The 19,249-nt window shown below is 40.3% G+C and overlaps 1 protein-coding gene across 3 annotated transcripts in view; it reads left to right on the forward strand.

Annotated features, from left to right (window-relative positions):
- Nucleotides 1-5,882: 5,882 nt before the first annotated feature.
- LOC111251411 (NT-3 growth factor receptor-like) overlaps nt 5,883-19,249 on the forward strand; it is a 148,441-nt gene continuing 135,074 nt past the window's right edge. For 2 of the 3 annotated variants that reach the window (XR_015328592.1, XM_086990362.1), the window contains exon 1: nt 5,883-7,697. Coding sequence is in view for 2 of the 3 variants with exons in the window: in XM_086990362.1 (XP_086846488.1) it covers nt 7,328-7,697 (370 nt within the window). In the remaining variant the exon portion in view is untranslated. The remainder of the gene's footprint in view (nt 7,698-19,249) is intronic. The other variant, XM_022807966.2, reaches the window with a different exon arrangement.

The following is a 19,249-nucleotide window of genomic DNA, read 5'->3' on the forward strand; positions in this document are numbered from 1 at the left end:
TCCGAGAATGTTTACAGTATGAACTTTCTTTACCACTGATGCAAATAGTATAAATACAGGAAAAGAAAAAAACAAACAAGTTATCGGTGCGCTAAACTTGAAAGGTCAAACTTTATGTGATCATTAGAAGAACAATGAATACATTTAAAAATCGCATCTTTTCCTGACGCAATGAAATCATATGATAATTCAAAAGTTATCCTGCCTCATGTAACGATTATCCTGTATTCTGTGAAAACAGTATTTTAACAGAAGATAAAACGAATTCGGTTCATGTATAGACTGCTTGCAGAGATTTCTAATTAAAAAACTCCTTATGAGACCTTAGCGCTCTATTTCGAAAAATCGTATAGATGAAATGTGACACAGTTGGAGCCATGGCTGAAAGATTTAGCCAGTAAAGGGTAGATAAGTATAAACTGTGACGTTGTAACTATACGTATAAATCGACTAAACTTAATTCAGTTCTTAACCGTTGAAAGTGACATTGGTCATCAGGAACACAAGTTTGCCAGCCGTTGTTGGCACCCGTCAATCGCTTTCTAGGTATAATATAACGGTTTAGCCAAACTCTACAATTTCCCTCTAGAGAAGAGTAGGCGAAGCTGTCTATGTACTGGTCGTAAAACTACATATATAAACCGTTTTAAATATGTGTCCGAATCCTTTGAGAATCGGCATTCCTATACCATTTACATCAATCGCACAATGTCTTACAGTCGATGACCCAGCTACAAGTGATTCGACCCACTGAGTTCCCGACATGTACCCGCAGTAAATCGGGACTTGTTTGCTTTTGCTTGAGTATTGCAAGGCGCTTCAAAGTGATTACTAAAGTTTTCAATCACCCGCTGAGTTTATTTGAATCTACGCGTATCGACCATTTTGTTCTAATAGTTAACTTTTAGAAATTCGTTATCCATGGCTTTGTTCGAGCGATCTGTTCATAAAATGAGTGTTAACAAAACTTTCGCGCAATACGTGGCGAGAGCAAACGCAGTAGCTTATAGATCTATGAACTGCTAGTAAAAGGATCCATAGGATGAAATCCCGTAAAACGAAAATAATTTTTTTTAGTTTGCCGGTAAATCTGCTTGTATCCTTTTGTCCAGCAACAGGCAGAGGGCCTGGCCAAGAAGGAACGACGTTGTTGTTGGGATGTCAACCATTATTGGTCTACAGAAACTGACAACGGACTCCGTAAAATGTTAGATACAATATTCACTGTTTAGACGTTGTTCTAACAGGTAGTCTATTGAAGTCGTCTCTATCTCGGTCTGTGAAGTTGTTCATGTTTCAAGGGTGTACTACATGACCGTCAATCCAAGTGAAGCACCGGGATGATGAAGTCGTCGGTGTGCCAGGATATATAATGCCATACCGTACGTAATTTACCGTTTGATTAGATAGCCGGATTGCTACATTAAAAATATAGCAAGATAATAATCATTGAAGAGGTGGATATTAGTACGGTTGGGACGTTATTTATCTTGCGCCATACATTTGAGAGAGTTCTATCGATATGCAGCACGTTTACCAATTGCTAAGTTTATGCCGCTTTTACGTTATTTTCTCCATTCAGTATTTCTTGCTTTAAAGTTACACTTATTATTTAGTATCGCAAATCGGTACCAATGGTGAGTGTGTCACAAGCTGGTTTTATAACAGCGCATGAATTAAACGTACGAATAGACAGCCATCAGCTGCGTCGAGAAACACGAGCTGAACTTCTGTGCCGTAACCCATAGTGATATTTCTATTCACGTTACGTTCCGTGAGAGCTTTGAGTTACCCACGGTATAAACCGCTTCCTCCGATAATAAGATACTAATGGGTAGAAAATAATTATTTTACGCAATTTACGGGCGGGCTCTTCAGTCTTTTTTCGACTGATTCACGGATTTCCCATACACAGTAACGAACACCCGACAGCAAATGACTGAATGATCTGCAGTATCGTATAGTGTTTTCGCATCGTTAATTATAATCATTAAACGCATCAGTTTGATTTTCGACATTATTTGATTGAATTTTAACTTGTAAACTTACAACTTAATGAGTTCTAAACAAGATGATTTTTCTACAACGAATCATTTAACTGGCTGATGTACGGAACCTGTACTGATTGACGAACCTACCTCGTTTCAAAGTTCAAATGTTGTCTACCTAGCCGCATCTAACCCATTCTAACCGTACTACACGAAAAGCCATTATGATTTCTGCAATTGCCAGATAAGAAGACAGACATCCTATGCAATTGTACATAGGATTATTTCATTATAGTAAAACGAGTGCAAAAAAGAATATCAGCATATTCTGTATGAGGACAGGTTTAAATAGTTGTGTTACCGAACGGGATTCTCAGATGATCGAAAGACAACGAAGACGAAAATTTTGCATCATTGAATCTTGGACGAGTACAACCTTTGAGAATATTCGACACTATCGATAATACCTCGGGCATTATATAGGCGTTACCTCATCGCCCATTCATGGATGTATAGAAGAGCATGGGGCATTTTTCTATCGCCGACTACCTGTAGTTAATCAAGTAAAGCTGTTCCAATCGAAAATTCTACCTATATACTTGCAATATAGCTTTTCTTATTCGCATCAACTGCGTCACTTGGGTAACCTCATTAAGGAATCTACCTGCACACTCTAGTCACTCGACACGCAAAACGTACGTATTCTTGACGAAAAAGATTCTCACTAAAATCAAATAAACTCAGGGATCAGAGATCTCCGATGATATCAACAACAACAATAGCGAAACATTGAAAGCTATCGCGACACAGTCGAACATGGCAAGTTGCAGGCCATCGCTGAGACCGGCCATTACCTGAGGGTCGCTGCTATCGAGTGCGAATCCTGCTTGACTGACGATAGATTCGTCTTTATGGAAAAAGCTTCCCGGACTTTTAATGAGAAATGAGAGAGAGAGATTTTCGTGTTTATATGTGGTTTTCCTCACAATGATATGCTCAAGGTTTTTGCAGTTGGTGGCTTCTCCTCAGTGACTTCTTTCTTGATTGCATAGGCCTATTATTTAGACTTCTGGCGGAGTTGTCTCGAAAGCCTCAGATAACTTAAAAAAAAATCGCTTTGCTAAAATTGCTTGCGTACCTTGAGAAGACAGACCGAAGTAATCAAACTTACATTTATGCTATAGCTGGAAGCACGAAGGCCGTCGTTTCGTATACCCATAAAAGAAAAATAAATTCGTTATAATAATCATTGTCATCATCACTACAACCCATGCAACACTTTCACTCGTTTATTTTTTACGTTTTAATACGTTTGCCAGTTACCAGCAATTAGTACTGGATACTATCGATTTGTGAACCTTATGACTGTTGTGCGTTGAAATCGTCACAGCGACGTATACATCTAACACCCGCCACATATAATATATGGATATATTTAACAGTTTTCATTTCTATATAATTCCATGACAGTGCTGCGTGCACGCTATCCCTCGTACAGCTCTTAAATGGAACAAGTTGGGCATTGGGAAATAGAAACACAGCCAACTGCTTACTCTGTCCAAGCGAAACTTTATTTGTCTATCTCTATGGAGCTATTAACTCGATTGATTATATTCCACTGTTAGTTAGTGCTTAACATAAGCCGATAACTGAGAAACATTTTAGCTGAAATACCCATTGGTCGCTGGATTAAGGCTCGTGTAGGAAGTACCTCGACACATGCTAACTAAATAGACTGAACGTTTAATTCGAGCTAGTACGTAATACTAACATTGAATCTTATGCGGTGGTACAAAATGTTCTCAAGTCAAAATAGCGTCAAGAAAAAGTACAGTTCCCGATCTGGAGAATTGAGTTCTACGAATAGCATTATATACGGTCGATACTACATAACGTCGTCGAATCTATGAAGGATTGTTTGAGCTCGGTTTTTTTCTCAGTCGATATTGTTAGGTGTTGTCAAGTAGTGACGGCCATCTGATTACGCCAGGAACGTTGGGGTCTCATTGTTTACCCTGCTGTCTTACCTTTTGAGCCGACAAATCGTTTCATATTTTCTTAATGAATTAATAGATCAGTGGATCAATTCCAAAATAGAATTGAAAATAATTAGAATCTAAAAAAATTTTGTGGGCGAAAATCCTTACTTCGTATAAGCGACAGTCACATACGGTAATTTTTTCGAGGTCTAGATTTTTACATATTAGTTAGGTGGCAGTCATGATTATTTCATAGCGGTTCATTGACGTTTTTAAAAGCTCATCCATGGCTAAGGTTACTGGGCCTATTTACCGCTTCGGCAGCTTGTAGTTATGTCCTTGAACCGATCCGATGTTATACTGTTAACTATATGAAACAAAAGTTATGTTATATATATGAGGTAAATTGATCATCTTTTCATTTGTGAAACGCCGGGCTCCCTGTAAACCTATGCATGCAGCACGACGTTGGCCCTATATAAACTTTCATTAATGTGATTTTAAGTGAAGTTTATGATTTTTGGAAGATTCCATCTAAAAACGATTTCACACTGGCTCAACAGAGTTCCGTCCTTCTTCCGAGAACGTAAGCATTTGTATCGAGCTCAATCTAAAGTACGGCAGTAGGCGATTAGGAAAGGCTGGCGTATTTCTGCGGTGTAAATATCAGCTGTGCAAAAATAGTAATCGAGCTCAATAAATTGATTTACATTAAGGTGCAGGCGAAATACGAAATATATAATACAATACGAAACGACCGAATCCAGAACAGGAAATACTTCCTAATTGACACAAAGCGAGAACAAATAAGCTATAATAGGTGCTATTCTGTAGACGCTTTCGGAACGCTGAAGCCCTGGACGAAAAGAGACAAAAAGTCTCTTTTCGTCGAGGTGAAAGTTTTTATTACATTTATTTGTTTTGATCACACGAAAAAATTGGTAATTAACATTTTAATAAGACGTAATTAGCCGGTCTTACAAGAAGGAAATACCTCTAACTGCCAACGTTCCGGGCTACGTCTACTCATAGCCCACCAAGTAATTTCGATCGCTTTGATTAACCTATTATTACCTGTGGTAGAGAAGGCGGCGGATACGTATTGCCTTCTTGACATACCATGATCATATAAAGGCAGATGACCTTGATCAGACGCGAAGTGAGGCTGAACGTGATGATCAACAATAAGATTAACAGTGTGCTATATCACCAGCAAAAGGACAATGGTGTACGCTGAAAAATCTTCAGAAGACGAGCTTCTTTGGCCTTTAGGTAGGCTGGCTCAAATCTAAGTTGCATTTCAGTGCATGCTATTCCTTCCTATTTACAAAACCCAAGTTGAATATACAGGTAAGTTTACACTTGATTGGCTAGACATCCTTATATAGCGATATGTACGTATCCTAAATAACCCCTGAGATACATTAATTCGTTATCAGACCGCTTAAGGTCAAAGTATTAATACGTCCAATATATTTCTTACTATATTAAAATATACAGAAATTATCAATTCAAATATATATAGCTGATTTCAACCGGTTTGGTAAGTGCGAACACTGTATACTCAGTTCAAAGTGGCCCAGCTTATTGGACACATAATTTTATCTAAATAAATAAAACGATTTTATATAAATAAATAATAGGACTCAATAAATTCCTGCTAGCCCAGGTGCAATTTAGAGGTCGAACGCATCGGAAACGTGTTCTGGCTTCACTACAGAGTTGGCCAGACGGCGTTTGTCTCGTTCCTGCTACGCATATACGAGGACGATTCAACTATGATTTTTTCGTCAGAGAATAGATAAAGGTGATGGGACTCTTTCACTGCCCTTCTCCACGCCCTTTCTTCCTTTAAAGTTCCCTTTCCCGGTCGGCCGCGGACTCCAAGGAGCCCCGAGTAAACTTCCCTGTGAGCCATGTGCTTCGGGCTCGACTTCCCCTAGGCAGGAACGACGTTCGTAACCCTGTCCACTGTTGCTTCTACTCCTAAGCTGACCCTTAAGGCTATAGTTTTAATTGACAGTAGACTAGAGCGACGATTCTTCCACTTCGCTCAAAGGGCTATTTGCCCGCTTTGTTTCTACGTATCTCTAAAACAAAGAGGAGAGTCGAGCGTAACTGCTTTGCAAAGGACACAGCTACCGGGCGCACATTCGTTGTCCAGCAAACTTCAGTAAATGCCCTACACAAGCTGACATCAGTGAACTTTACAATCTTACATTCTACTGCACTATAGCTTTTACGCTATCTACCTTATCGTTCAGTAATGCTTGGCTAAGCAAGCGGTCAGAAATAGGCAAAGTACGGTGACTAACCTTGATGCAAAGGTGTAACTGGCCAATCATTTGCAAGTAGAATGATAATTTACTTACTACGTAATTGATTTTACAGGTAGATACGTGTTATCCGGACAGAACTCGGAGACACGAAGAGCTTGTTGTGAAATTTCCGAGAAAACCCCAGTGTTCCATTGTGATATCGCTCTCCTCTTAGCCGACAACCTCTTTTTGAATTGTGTGTGTCGCAGTGTAGAGTAGTGGTGAAGTTTTCGGAAGCTTTCTCCGATTTTTTGTACGGCAAATCATTTTCTAGTCAACATACCTGCCTGTCAAGAAAATAGTGAATGGATTCCAGCAACTGTTCGTTATTGTGGCTTAAGAACAATGCATACCGAAAGGATTAACCACTTGCGGAAGTTCTTTATCCTGTATTACTAAAATCTGAAACTTTTTTGAATTGATTAGTAAAAGACCATCAGTGCTACGAATGTACGATGGGCATCGCGTTTGTAACGTCCGAAGAAAAGATTAATCTGTGCAACTTTTCGAGTTCACTGTGTCCCACCTGCCGTTTCTTTGCTTAAAGCCGCTCTGAAGCTACCTGAAGTGTCTACTTTCATATGAGCGTTCTAGTACACCATATGGGTATACACTTCTTAATCCGAATGAATAATCGATCTCCTGAGAAAATAGATAAGCAAAGGCGCTTGAAGGGATAAGACTGATTCAACCGAGACGTAGTCAAAGGTTTTATGGTGCTATCAAACATACCTTGCCCGAAGGTCATCACTGCAGTTCTCTTAAAAGGGATTGAGCCTTGATACTGAAATTAAGTAGAGCTTTTTTCACCTAGTAATTGTTTTGTTCGGTAGAGTGTAGAGGAACTAGAATTTCTGGAGCTAATCCCTCAACGGATTTGAGAAGCTTTGAGTCTTCTAATAACCGGCTTAATTTTTTTTACCACTTCACTTATTGTGTCTCCCCAGCTGTCAATCCTCAGGGGGATTGCTAATTCACGAATCGATTGCCTCTTCCATTGCTCGCTTTAAATCCTTGTTAAGTGAACAGCTAGCTGTTCACAATGCTCGATAAGAATATTGTTATGAAACGCAAACGAAATCGCGATCCGAGCCGAAAAAAGGCCACCAAAACAGACAAATTATCAGAACAGCTTCGAATGGTCGACGTCGTCGACGGAAGGCAGCATTCGAGCTTCATCATGGAGCCAACGTTACCTGAGCTTAAGGACATCTCGGTGGAAAGCAATGAACATTCTCTAAACATCAGTGACGACTTGCTTAATCACCAGCAGACGCTATCACCTACTGCGGGCGGAGTAGTGATGACCTTAGCCAGCACACATCGACCCGCAGAAGAACATGATAAAGCTTTCGTACAAGACCTGAAACAGACGGATCCGGACATGTTTGTTGGCGATGTTTTCAATCAAGGTTAGCAGATATTTAATTGTTTCTTTACTGCTTTTTTTTCACATACAGTATACGCATTCATTCATACAGAGACAGCATCCTGAAGCTTGGTTCTGAACAGTGTTTATCCGCTACTGTTTATTATGGAGCTTCATTGTTATATAAATGCTAAGCGGTAAGTATGTACGAATTGCGAATACATAAATTGATTCAACTATTCGACGCAATGGTGTGCGACGCTTCTATTGGCCTATAGGGAAAAAATTCAGGCTGCAGTTAGTTTATTCCTTGTTCTGTCCTAGGCCAATGGCTGTGCTCTAGTAAGGCTACGTTAGGTTAATTCAATTTCCAACAATAGGTGGAGTAGTAGTTGTCACCAACATCGCAGATGTCGCTACATCTGATGTATTGTTGAGGAAGAAGACTAAGCTATGTCGCATTGGATAATACACATGTAGGTATTATCTGTTACACGAGGTAAATAGAATCTCAGAATCTATGAGCGTAGGATATCTATCTGCAGCTTCGTATGCCTCGATAGATATATGTTGATAATAATTATATTGACGACGATATAAAGACCAGTGGGCCAAGTAGAGCGATACAGGCTTAAAGGTCGAGCAATCTTCTCGTTTCCAATACGAAATCGAATAAGAACTTACACACCACAAAAGTAACTTGGATAAAACTACAATAGAAATTAGTATAATAGAAAGCACAATAGACGAGGGTCGTAGAGACACCAGGCTCAGAAGCGTTCGTTTAGATAGTAGTGTTTTTAAGTGTAAATGGCGCAGAGATGTATAGTCTCCAACAAATACTTATTAAATTAAATGGCTACGTGCTTAGAGGGGCAATACCTGCATAATTAACAAGCCAATCTAAACAAAATGATATACTATATGAGAAAACTTTAGAATTCACTTTTCGCACTTAAGCAAAACACGAAAGACGAATAGCGCGATATTGTTCTGGTTACGTTTATACACATAATCTTTGAAGAGGTAATACAGACCATATTTTTATCTCCAAGTATTTCGATTATAAGAAAATTAAATTGAGAACTATGACGTTTGTGAGATTTGTTGGTGGAAACGGCAGAGCAGCTGTCTGAAGTCTCTTAGCGTCTGGGTTAGAATTATGTAATTTTATCTCTCGTTTTTCCTATGCCGTCGTCCGTCTATTAATAAATCTGACTTCTCTCGTTCTTAGCAGGATTAGCCATAGCTTTGCGACGAATACTACACCGATGTGTTCATAAACGGAAGTCCCCGTGTTTATTCAATGGTATCAATATGCCCGCTCACGAACCTTCGGCAGGTTACATCGTTTGCTAATCTGTTGTTGTCTAGGTTAGAACCTGGGCATAGACAGACTTCATTTGGCGCTAGGAGCCACCCGGGTGATGTGACTTCTAAAGGAAGTTCTGGTCATAAGCCCTAAAGAATTTGATAGACGTTGCATTTCTACAGAGGTACGAGCGTTTCAATAAGTATAAATTAGAAATGTGAAGATCTTGCCTTGAATCTCTAAGCAGCGTGGAAATGTCTACTACGTAACTTTTTGTCTGATTACCTGTACACATTGTAACCCTACAAATATTATAATATGAATGAATTAGTAATTACACGTCTTTGGCTATGTAAACACGGAGCTGGTAATTGTGAAACGCTCAATTTTGCCAGTTAGTAGGAGAATTGATGACAGCAGTAAGGCTGCTAGCGACGGGCGGGGGCAACCGTAGGAGAGTTGACTGAACCGCTGGCTCATTAGGAATCGCCCCCTGCGGTTTTCGATGGAAGGGAGCCCATGCAACAGGCTGAGGAGCACGAGTGACTTACGGAGGAACGGAAATAGTCACTGAACCAGGTCGTACGCACCTTGATATTTGTAACAAGTGGCCTGTACTTCATTTGACTTTAAGCCCGGTACAGGGCAGGTGCAGGAAAAGCTGTAAGAACACTGCTATCCAAAGGAAGGAAGTTCACTGGAAAAAATATTTCTATTGCTACAAAAGGGCTGGTGAAACGTTCAGTCAGGGCCAAACGATTCCTACTAGGGGAGCTGGGTATGTAGCTCGAGTGTGTAGTTTTCTTGGGCAGCGTTCGAAGAACAGGGAGATTAATGCCTTTTACTAATTTTCTAACCGCGGTGAGGTTGGCTTCGTATGCAGAGCTAGTCCAGGTGGTTCGAGACTATCTACTGGAAGAACCTGGCACTTATAGGTGTGTTATGTTAAAACTCTGCGGCTGGACAACGAGAGTGCGGTACAAACCTTGGACCAGCCTGTAGTGTCGTCATATAGAAGTTACATCAAGGCAAGGCCAATCAGGCCCTAGATTCATTGGCACTGTGACGCTTGAGGGCAGCAAAGTGGACCCGCCCACTTATATATCTATCGTCAAAAGTACAATGCTTAGTGCATCAATTATGGCGTATCAGTGGACTAGTTGGTAGCGGCATTATGGCAAAGGAGAGAGCATGCATGGGTTGATTCTCAAGGACGGTACATTATGTCAGGCCAATCGGCAGGACTAGTCGTGATCCTAAACGATCATGACCAGTCCTGCTAAAATCAAGCAAGGTTTCGGTGCTTCCAATTTCCCATCCATGTCGCGCTAATGTAAATAGAACTATATGTCGACTGATGGCACGCTATTTTCCGGATAGGGGGTCTGGTCTAGAGTACATGCATAGGTGCGTAGGTGTGACCTGTGCCGGCGTGTCAATGAAAACCAAGAAAGTAACTTCCATAAATAGGTAAATCCATCGGCAAAAGATCTGCGAGTCCATTGTTCGACGCGGGTGAACACCTATCCTTTTGGGCAGCTAGAACTGCTACAATCAGTGCCCTTCACTGTTACATTCACGCGATATTTTTAAGTACGGAGGAGACCCTGTTGTGTCATCTCGTACTTGCCAGGTATTCAAACAAGATCACCTCGACAGCACCGAAGGCTAATAGTTATGCCACACGCTAGTGAGCTTTGGAAAAAATAGTCTCGCCTAACACGCGGTTCTATAGTATGTGGGATATTTCACCCGATAAGCGTGGCCAGGATGTAATAGTGCAAACACTGCACTACAGCATGTGAATGAATGAATTTGCTCGCGATACATCACTTGCAACGATGACAAAAAAAAATCTTCATTCATTGCTGAGTTAGGAAGTCTAAAATTTCAATGTACATGTTCTTAAAGGTAAAATGATCAGCAACGTATCCAAGCACACTTTTAGGCACACACCTACTGGACATGAGATGAGTATCATACCATTAACGATAGCCGTTCAATTACACAGGTTAGTATAAAAACTATCGACCATATTGCTTCACACGAAACATACTATTATGCTTGCTTACATACATCGCGTGGCATGCGTCCCTGTATCTATTCTACAAGACCAAAAAGCATCATCAAAAAATGATCGTCTAATTTCTGTTACCTAACATCTCTGTTAGAAATTAATGAATACGCCTCTGTGTGTTTCTTCTCCTTTCCAACGATCTGCACGGCCCAGCCTACAATGAACAATAAGTCATGGCCATGCAGGACTCTTGAGCATCCGGAAGCTGTTCAGTAATTTGTATCGAAACTGTTGTTTCCCTCATTGTTATTGTCTGAATATTCCTAAGCTAAGGCTTTCTAAGAATGGGAAAAAAACGAAAGCATATAAACAACAAGCGAAATCTACGGATGATTGTCGTTAGAATCAATTTTTCGCGTACCGACTATACGCGAGGTTTTCTAAATCTGTCGCTTACAAAATGGCGTTGTTGTTAGCTTATAAAGATACTATGTGGGTGCTATGCACAATGAGAAATTACAGCTCATTCGAGACTTGCCGTCTTAATTTACTGTAGCTCTTATTTGCAAAATATAGAAAACAGGGTGGTAGAAAAAAAGTCGATTCGAGAGTAACAACTGTCCATTTTCGCATATTGTGATAATAGTTATCTTGATGCGGATTACTAAGCCCTTTGAACTGTCAGGTTATCTAATCTATACAGAGTAAGCTTTCTCTGAGACAACAAAGAAAACAAATATTGAAAAACCAAATCATAGAGGTCTGCAAAAGGCCAGAAGATGAACTAACCGATTTGGCTTACTAGTCTATATCTAATTCGGGTGACCCTAGACAAAGCATAAAAAGTTACTATGACACTGTATAATACAGTATTATATCTTGTCATTTGCATATATGAGCTTATTTCCTCAACGCAGTAGCTTATTTTAACATAAGTATACGTTTTGAACAATCGAACGTTACAAGTTGGGAGATTTAAAGGAAATCGATTTGTTCAGGGTACTGCGATCTTACTAAGATTTAATGGCGTAACTTGTTCACTAGCAAGATTACGAACTCACTATCAAAGGCTAAAAAAAAATACATTTAAGGAAAAAAAATAGTAACTCAGTTGAACGTAGCCCAAAAAAAGATGTGGGGTTAAAAATCGACACAATCAGGTAGTCTCGACTCTAAATACTCTTGTAAAGTAGGACCGGTTGGCATTAAGCTACGAGCTTTTGACCCTGGAAAGTTAACAAAGCTGGTACAGTTTCCTGAAGCTTATTCCGAAGTACGCAGATCTCAGAAGTGCTCGGTTAAGAACGCATGTACTCGAAAACCGTGCGTAGAGTTAACACGGCGCCCTGATATTCTTGTTGTGCTGTCTACCTTGCATATACTTTACTGCAACATATCAAATTGATTTACACATTGTTCACACAATACAGCAAGGTTTGTTGTGTAACCAACATAACAAAGTTGCACAAATATCCCATTGTTTCAAATGAAGACATTTATGAGCTATATATTCATGCGGTGGTCATCTGACTAATCTGCCTGATTATACGTCCTTAATTAAGTAGGAGGTATCCATCAGCTTTCAGCGCATTCGCTTCAAAATAAACAAATAACCAACAAAAACTTTCTTCGTGAATGTAAAGTAGGTCTTCATCAATGCCTAAATTAAAGTTTAGGAACTTACTGACCTTGAATGCCTAAAGACGAGACATTCTCGACCTTTAATTTTTACCATAGGCATTCGAGGCCACGACTGAATTGACTTCCAATGTGATTTACGTACACAAATAATGAACAGATTCTAAGTAAGCATCTACTAACGATATATAAATAGTCGTTTTATTAGTTACGATTTAGGGCCTGCGCACTGGCCTGCTTTTATTGTTAGGCTTACAACGACAAGCCTGACAACAAAAACAGCAAAAAGTCCGGATCTTTTGGCAGTAGGACATTGCAAGGACATCGCAGCACCTATCTGCTGATTCGCTGGTTGTAAACGTACCGTACGAAAAGGCTGCGTAACAAACTAGTAGTAGTGTGAGCCAACATTGTCACTAGCGCGAGGTACAATGGTCACAGGGTCAGTTTGTCTGGCTATAGTAAGAATTAGGTGCAATAAAACATAGTGATTTTTTGTGGAATCTCGTATGCACGCGTGGACACGAACAGAGCTTAATTCTCTATATATTTTAATATAGTAAATATCGACGCGGTAGTTTGAAGGGCCGAGCCTTTAATTGAATGGGGAGTTTCAGGTCCTGCCAATGAGACATGTTACACATCCTCTGTTATCAAAGAAAGTTATTAATATATATCTTATTTTATGCTGCGATTATAAATTGTCTTTTGGACCTTAATGGTCCGTAATTAGCAAGCAGTGGTACGGAACAAATCACAGTAAATACACGGATGTGAGGACATTGTTCCCATAGCTGTGTTATATGTTTGCCGCGCTGCGATACGTAACAATCTGACTGACGAACGTCAGTGTATCAGCATGCTGGTATATTTAAAATACCGCGCGGTTAAGAATGACTTCATACGTATTTTAAAAAAAAAAGTCACTTTTAATCAACCTCAATTTTAACTCAATCAGGATAAATTCGAGAGCTATGTCTGAAGGCTGAAGTCGGTCAATCTTTAAATGCACGAAGCCTCAAACCCATGCCGTTGTGTATGCCTCAACGAGCATCTCATTCAAATACACATGTGTCTGATGTTAGATTGCTAATACGAACACACAGTTGACATTATGTCCACTTGCGTCCTTATTCATCGGTCCGGTCCCGGTTTTTCGTTTACTTTATCGAACGTCCAATGCGAACGTAATTTATTAAGCGTACATTATTCAACTATCAATTTCCGTTCATGCATTTCATATATAAATTTTAATCTCACTGCTGGCTAATGGCCCAACATTTACTCACCTTATTATATATATATGTATATATATATATGCTGCTGGCAATATTTGTCTTATATTAGTGTGTTTTTGTTCCAAGCACGCCTATTTAGCGTCGGGCAAAGGTCAATTCGAATATGCTTAGTTTTCCGAGCCAAGATCAATTCCTTGCGTTGGGTGCGTGTCATGAGATATTGAGTCATGGCACTGTCGTTATCGCGTCTCGTTATTGGGTCGAGTAGGGGATCGAGTCGACGATTCATTTGGAGTGTATTGATGCGATTGTTGGTGCTTTGCCTGTTCCCATGCATTGCAGAAGCAGAGTACGTCAGATCTATGGCTGCGACAGTAACAGCCTTTTTCAGTATCATTTACCAGTCTAACACTGCTTAGCTTTTGCAGCGTTTCCTAGGGACGCTCCAGTCTGAACGCTGTTCTAGACGTCCATAACTATTTCCCCTTTATCATACTTCTTTATCCTCCAACAACAATAGCGGTGGCAGCACCAACTGAGACATGGCATCCCAAGGAGCGTTACGGGACGGTTATCGTTATGGAATGGGCAATGTATTATACTTCTCTGATAGATAGTCGACAACTAAAGAAAGTAAGAACGAGAAATGGAGGGGAACAATAGGGAACGTCAGCGTCGCAAACTCCTCGCTTCACACTCGGGTCCATACGCTATAATCAGGTCAGCATTATCGGTGGCCTTAGTGGCGTACGGGAAGGCGAAGGGGCTATTATTGAACCGGACCGAACTGGCCGAACGCACCGTAGAGCGTGCAGCTAGCGAAGACGAACTCGGGTAGGGTACATGGTTAGAATAAAGACGGGGCGCTATATTAGAGCAGAGCGTTGCATGGAACCGAGCCGCTACAAGCTTCCTTTCGCCTTCTTGCCTGCCCACCAAATGGCCCGACAAGAGATCCCAGTGGTACACTCGGACATTGTCAGGTAGTTTACCATGCCAATGGGAGCATATTTGGCGGAGAAGGAGCTCTTGCCAGATTGCTGCCAAAGGGACTGTGTCAATAATGCCTTATTACCATTTCCCTATTAGCCTCAAGCCTAAGTCATCACCAAATAATATTTGGATCTTAGTGTTAAGTCCAGGGATAGAATAGTAGAACAGACTAGAGCCTGGCTGACGTAAGTGGAATATGGTGGGCACGGATGTCTGGACAGCGTAGGTGCCGGAAACAGGGTGGCAATCTGCAACAGAAGCATAGCGGTGTCGAGTCATAGCGGTTAGTGGGTTGGGACCCCTAGTTGACACGATCAGAGACCGCCAATGAGACTTCGTAAGTAGATGGGCAGTGGTCAAAGCCGTCGCCGCAAAGGAAAAGCAGTGATGGCAAAAGAGCAAAAGCAGAATAGAAGCGTATATCGATGGGGCTGCTCCATGCTAACTCAGATGGCGTGCTCAGAGTGCTCAACGCCCAGTGAATCCATTGTCAACGTGATCGCCGTTTTACGTGGCTTTAAGGTGCCTCTACGGACACCCTGAGCTGACCATAACTGTTGTATCACGAGAGAAGAACGATGAAGAAGCGAATAAACTCTATCCTATACATCGCCACTAACACGTTTGTCAAAAAATTGTCTAAAAAATAGAAAAATAGGTAAGGGCGCATTTACGGTATAATACGGAGTTTATTAATACAATTAGGGACTACGAAATTTCTCACCAAATGAGGCTGTTGTATCCGATATACATTGTACTAAGAAGACGGATCAAAAACGAGGTATTAGCAGAGGAAGCGGGTTAGCAAAAAAAAAAGACATGTACTATATTCTACATAAATATACACGTGCACGCTCGACCGAATTTCATAACTACATGAACTGGATGGTAATGAATAGCATTACACATGTACGTACAATAGTAGCTCACTTTTTATCCAAAACATTTATAAAGAGCATGCACGTACTTATAAATGCCATATAGCGCATAGTACGAGCGCCAAATGCACATTGGCCTTAGCTTATATTACGGTCCTACCTCTGAAGTCAATCCTGCATGTCCGGACTTGAGTTCTAAAGTCAAACCTGTTTGAGCTGTTGTATCATCCAGCCCAGCTATTCCCTTTGTGCTGCTATGGTCGACCGTATTACTGACCGTCACTGCAAGTTCCTGAGTTTTTCGTTGAGACTCAAACATGACAGGAACATGCTCTAATCACCGTGTAGCATGTGCTCTATTTCCACCTGTCAATTATCCGAAATTTCTATCGTAACCGTGCGTCCGTTGACATGCTGCATTGTTAGGGTTAAGATTAAATTGTAAAGCGAACTTATAGAGTTTGATATAGACGTTTTGTTCAATAAACAAAGCCAAAGTAACTACGTGTGAAAACATGTACACTTCTAGAAATTGTCACTAGTATTTTGGTAAAACCCCCACAGCGCAAGGAAAAAAAAATGACAATTCGGATGTTTTTTTCAAGATATAATCATGAGCTATTCTACTGTATAGAGTAGAAAAAAGACAAAGTGTACTGTACCTTTTCCAAACTCTCAATCGCTTTTTCAAAAACTGCCTTGAAGGCGGCAAACTTTTCCCGGACCTCATCAGGACCCATGGAAAAGCCTTAATCTTTTAGCGTAAAATTCAGAAATGACACCATAAAGATCACGGGTCTACCTACATGTAGAAAAAATGACGGGAATCATCAGAGACGTTTTTGAAGTGGTCAGCACATGTATACATGTACGCATATATAGAACTTTACTTGTTTAAAAGTAGCGAATGAATTACGATAGTACCTAAGTATCTGCATTCTGGGCAGTCGACATTTATCCTACACCTACTTATTCTTTATTTGCAAGGACATCATGCTGAGTGAACGTATGAAGGCATGTGTCCTCAGGTGTGATCGAAACGAAGACTCAATGCGTCTATGCCACACTACAGCATACAAGATTATAGTTATGATCCACCCAGCACGCGGAACCCGTTAGGTAACTAACACTGCTTAATCAATTTAAGATAGAACCATATCGTCAAAGGGACTTCTACAGTGGCGCATGTCGTGCCAGTGTAGAAGTCCCCTGCGTAGCAACAGCTTTCTATTGCAGTAGATGAACTTTTTCTAAGGCTGTTTATTATGTACTGCAAAAAACAAATGTAAAGCCTTTTTTGTATGTAAAGACACAATTTTCTTTGCTTCAATGTAGACGTATTGAACGTACTGCAGCTAAACGTGGAATTTTCTTGAATAAACCGGCCTATACATGAGAGACGTCGACCGAGTCCCAGTTCGTTTTGAATAATTGTTTTTGATGGCGGAGGATAATGGGCTTTGCCATTTTACACAGAAGGGAGTAATTACTATAGAGAACAGTGGCTCACGTCTAGATAATCGACAGCTTACCTAAGACTTTTACGTAAGTTTTTTTCAAGTATCTCATACGCTCGAACTTCACACGAGCTGCTCTGCATCAAACCGAATCGGTAAATCTGCTAGTTAATTTAATAAATTGTTCTCTTCTAAAAAAGCTTTGATCCTTCAACTAATATCCTTGTTAGATGGAAGAAGCAGACTCAATGCATTGGGTTAAGTAGCTACAGCCAAAAATAGCTCTAATTTATAAATAATGATGATAGTTAGCCAAAAGCTTGTTTGGCTTTTATACAATTTTCGAATGAACATCGAAAACCCTCTGAAGGGTTGATGATTGCGAAGTGTTTGGACAATTCATAATGTACGCCAAAATATTTCTACAAAAAAACTATGAAAAATTTGCCATTGGAACCATGACAGCGACAAAACACACCTAAAACATATTAAGCTAATTTTGTAATATATTTAATATCGTAATATATATAAGCCAGCGATATTTTAACAATCGACTCGCGGCAATCCACCAGTATTCTAACCGTCGGAAACTGTAATTCTGGGCAGGAATAAAACTTTCAAGTTTTAAAGATCCGCAGTCACTTGAATTCCCCCAATAGACATCTTAGGTTACCCGTGTATAACACGAATAAGTGGTCGCTTTGATACAAAAGTATAGTGTTGTGCTGGGGCATAAACCCAGATAGTAGAGTTGCCAAACCCTTTGTTGCTTGTTGTTCTGTCGATTTCTGTTCACATGTATTTGTTTTACTTCTGAGACGAGACTGACGAGACAGCAACATATTGGATATGTTTTATCCATGCTTGTGACAACGACGAAGACCGCGCCTGCTCTCGAAGGCTTTCGCTCCTTTTTACCTAGGTGTATTTGGCGTGTCTTCTTCATTATTATCGTACTAAAATCGCAGTACTGTTATTTGCCACTTCTACCGTATTAAGTACTACTCGCACTCAGCGCTTTAACATTCTATACGTAATTTGAGTATAAGCCTAGCATTTTTACGTTTCCCGATACCTATAGCGTCGTGGAAAAGCTAACAAAAAACCCGCAGGAAAATAAGGACGAACGACAAACCGGACATGAAGAACGGGACAAAGAGTAATCATTTCAAATGAATGATTTTGATATAAAACATCAAGATGTTTTATAGTCTATTATAAGATTCGGTCACCTTTCCGATGCGCACATTGTATCGTTTAGTCCTTTAAGCAGCTTTTTCAATATTTCTAATGATCGATTGTATGCCAAACGCGTTACCCGAGAGAAACACTCATGTATTTACCTTGCAAGTCTATCATTGCAAACAGATCATCTCTTTGCAGTCATCTCGTAGTGCTTGACACCTAACGTACAGAAGAGCAGCATCGTACTTGAGACTGATGATAAATGTACTTTCGTTGAAAAGATACGTCTGCAACAAAAATCCCCCCTCGTAGTACCAGTATATAGTTTCCCGTCCGAATACTTTCTGGTAAAAAGTTCACCGAGACCATGAGCTGAAAATTCCTATTGCTTCTCATAGCTTTATTATTGTCTAATGAAGATGTTCATCATCATAGTGGTCCACCATCATGAAGACACGTCGTTTATCGTATACAATATTGTACAATTTGCCTCATTCGTCGTCGCGTTACTAACAACGAACATGCGTCAACTGTGCATCCTAACTCAACCATGTATCTAGGAACTGTTATGCTTACTGGACATTGGGAACTGGATTAAAATGGCCTAGAATATGAATCGCTGGCCGGAATGGGCCTTAACAAGGTCTCTTCTGCAAGTACAATTCTACATGTGCATGTATTGCGTCACACATGACCAAGGTGAATAGTAGAATGCGCCTTCGTTTGTACTCCGTTCATACATGTAAGATATTACGGACAAGAATGTTCGAACTATGCATTGAAGACTGATTTGGATACGTTTCTTCTATTGGGTTGTATAATATGCTTGTGGCATTTCGATATCTTTAATTGAATTCTAGCGCACCTACGAAGGCTT

Source organism: Varroa destructor, unplaced genomic scaffold (assembly GCF_002443255.2).
Source record: "Varroa destructor unplaced genomic scaffold, Vdes_3.0 BEIS01000005.1, whole genome shotgun sequence".
NCBI classification, from domain to species: Eukaryota; Metazoa; Arthropoda; class Arachnida; order Mesostigmata; family Varroidae; genus Varroa; species Varroa destructor.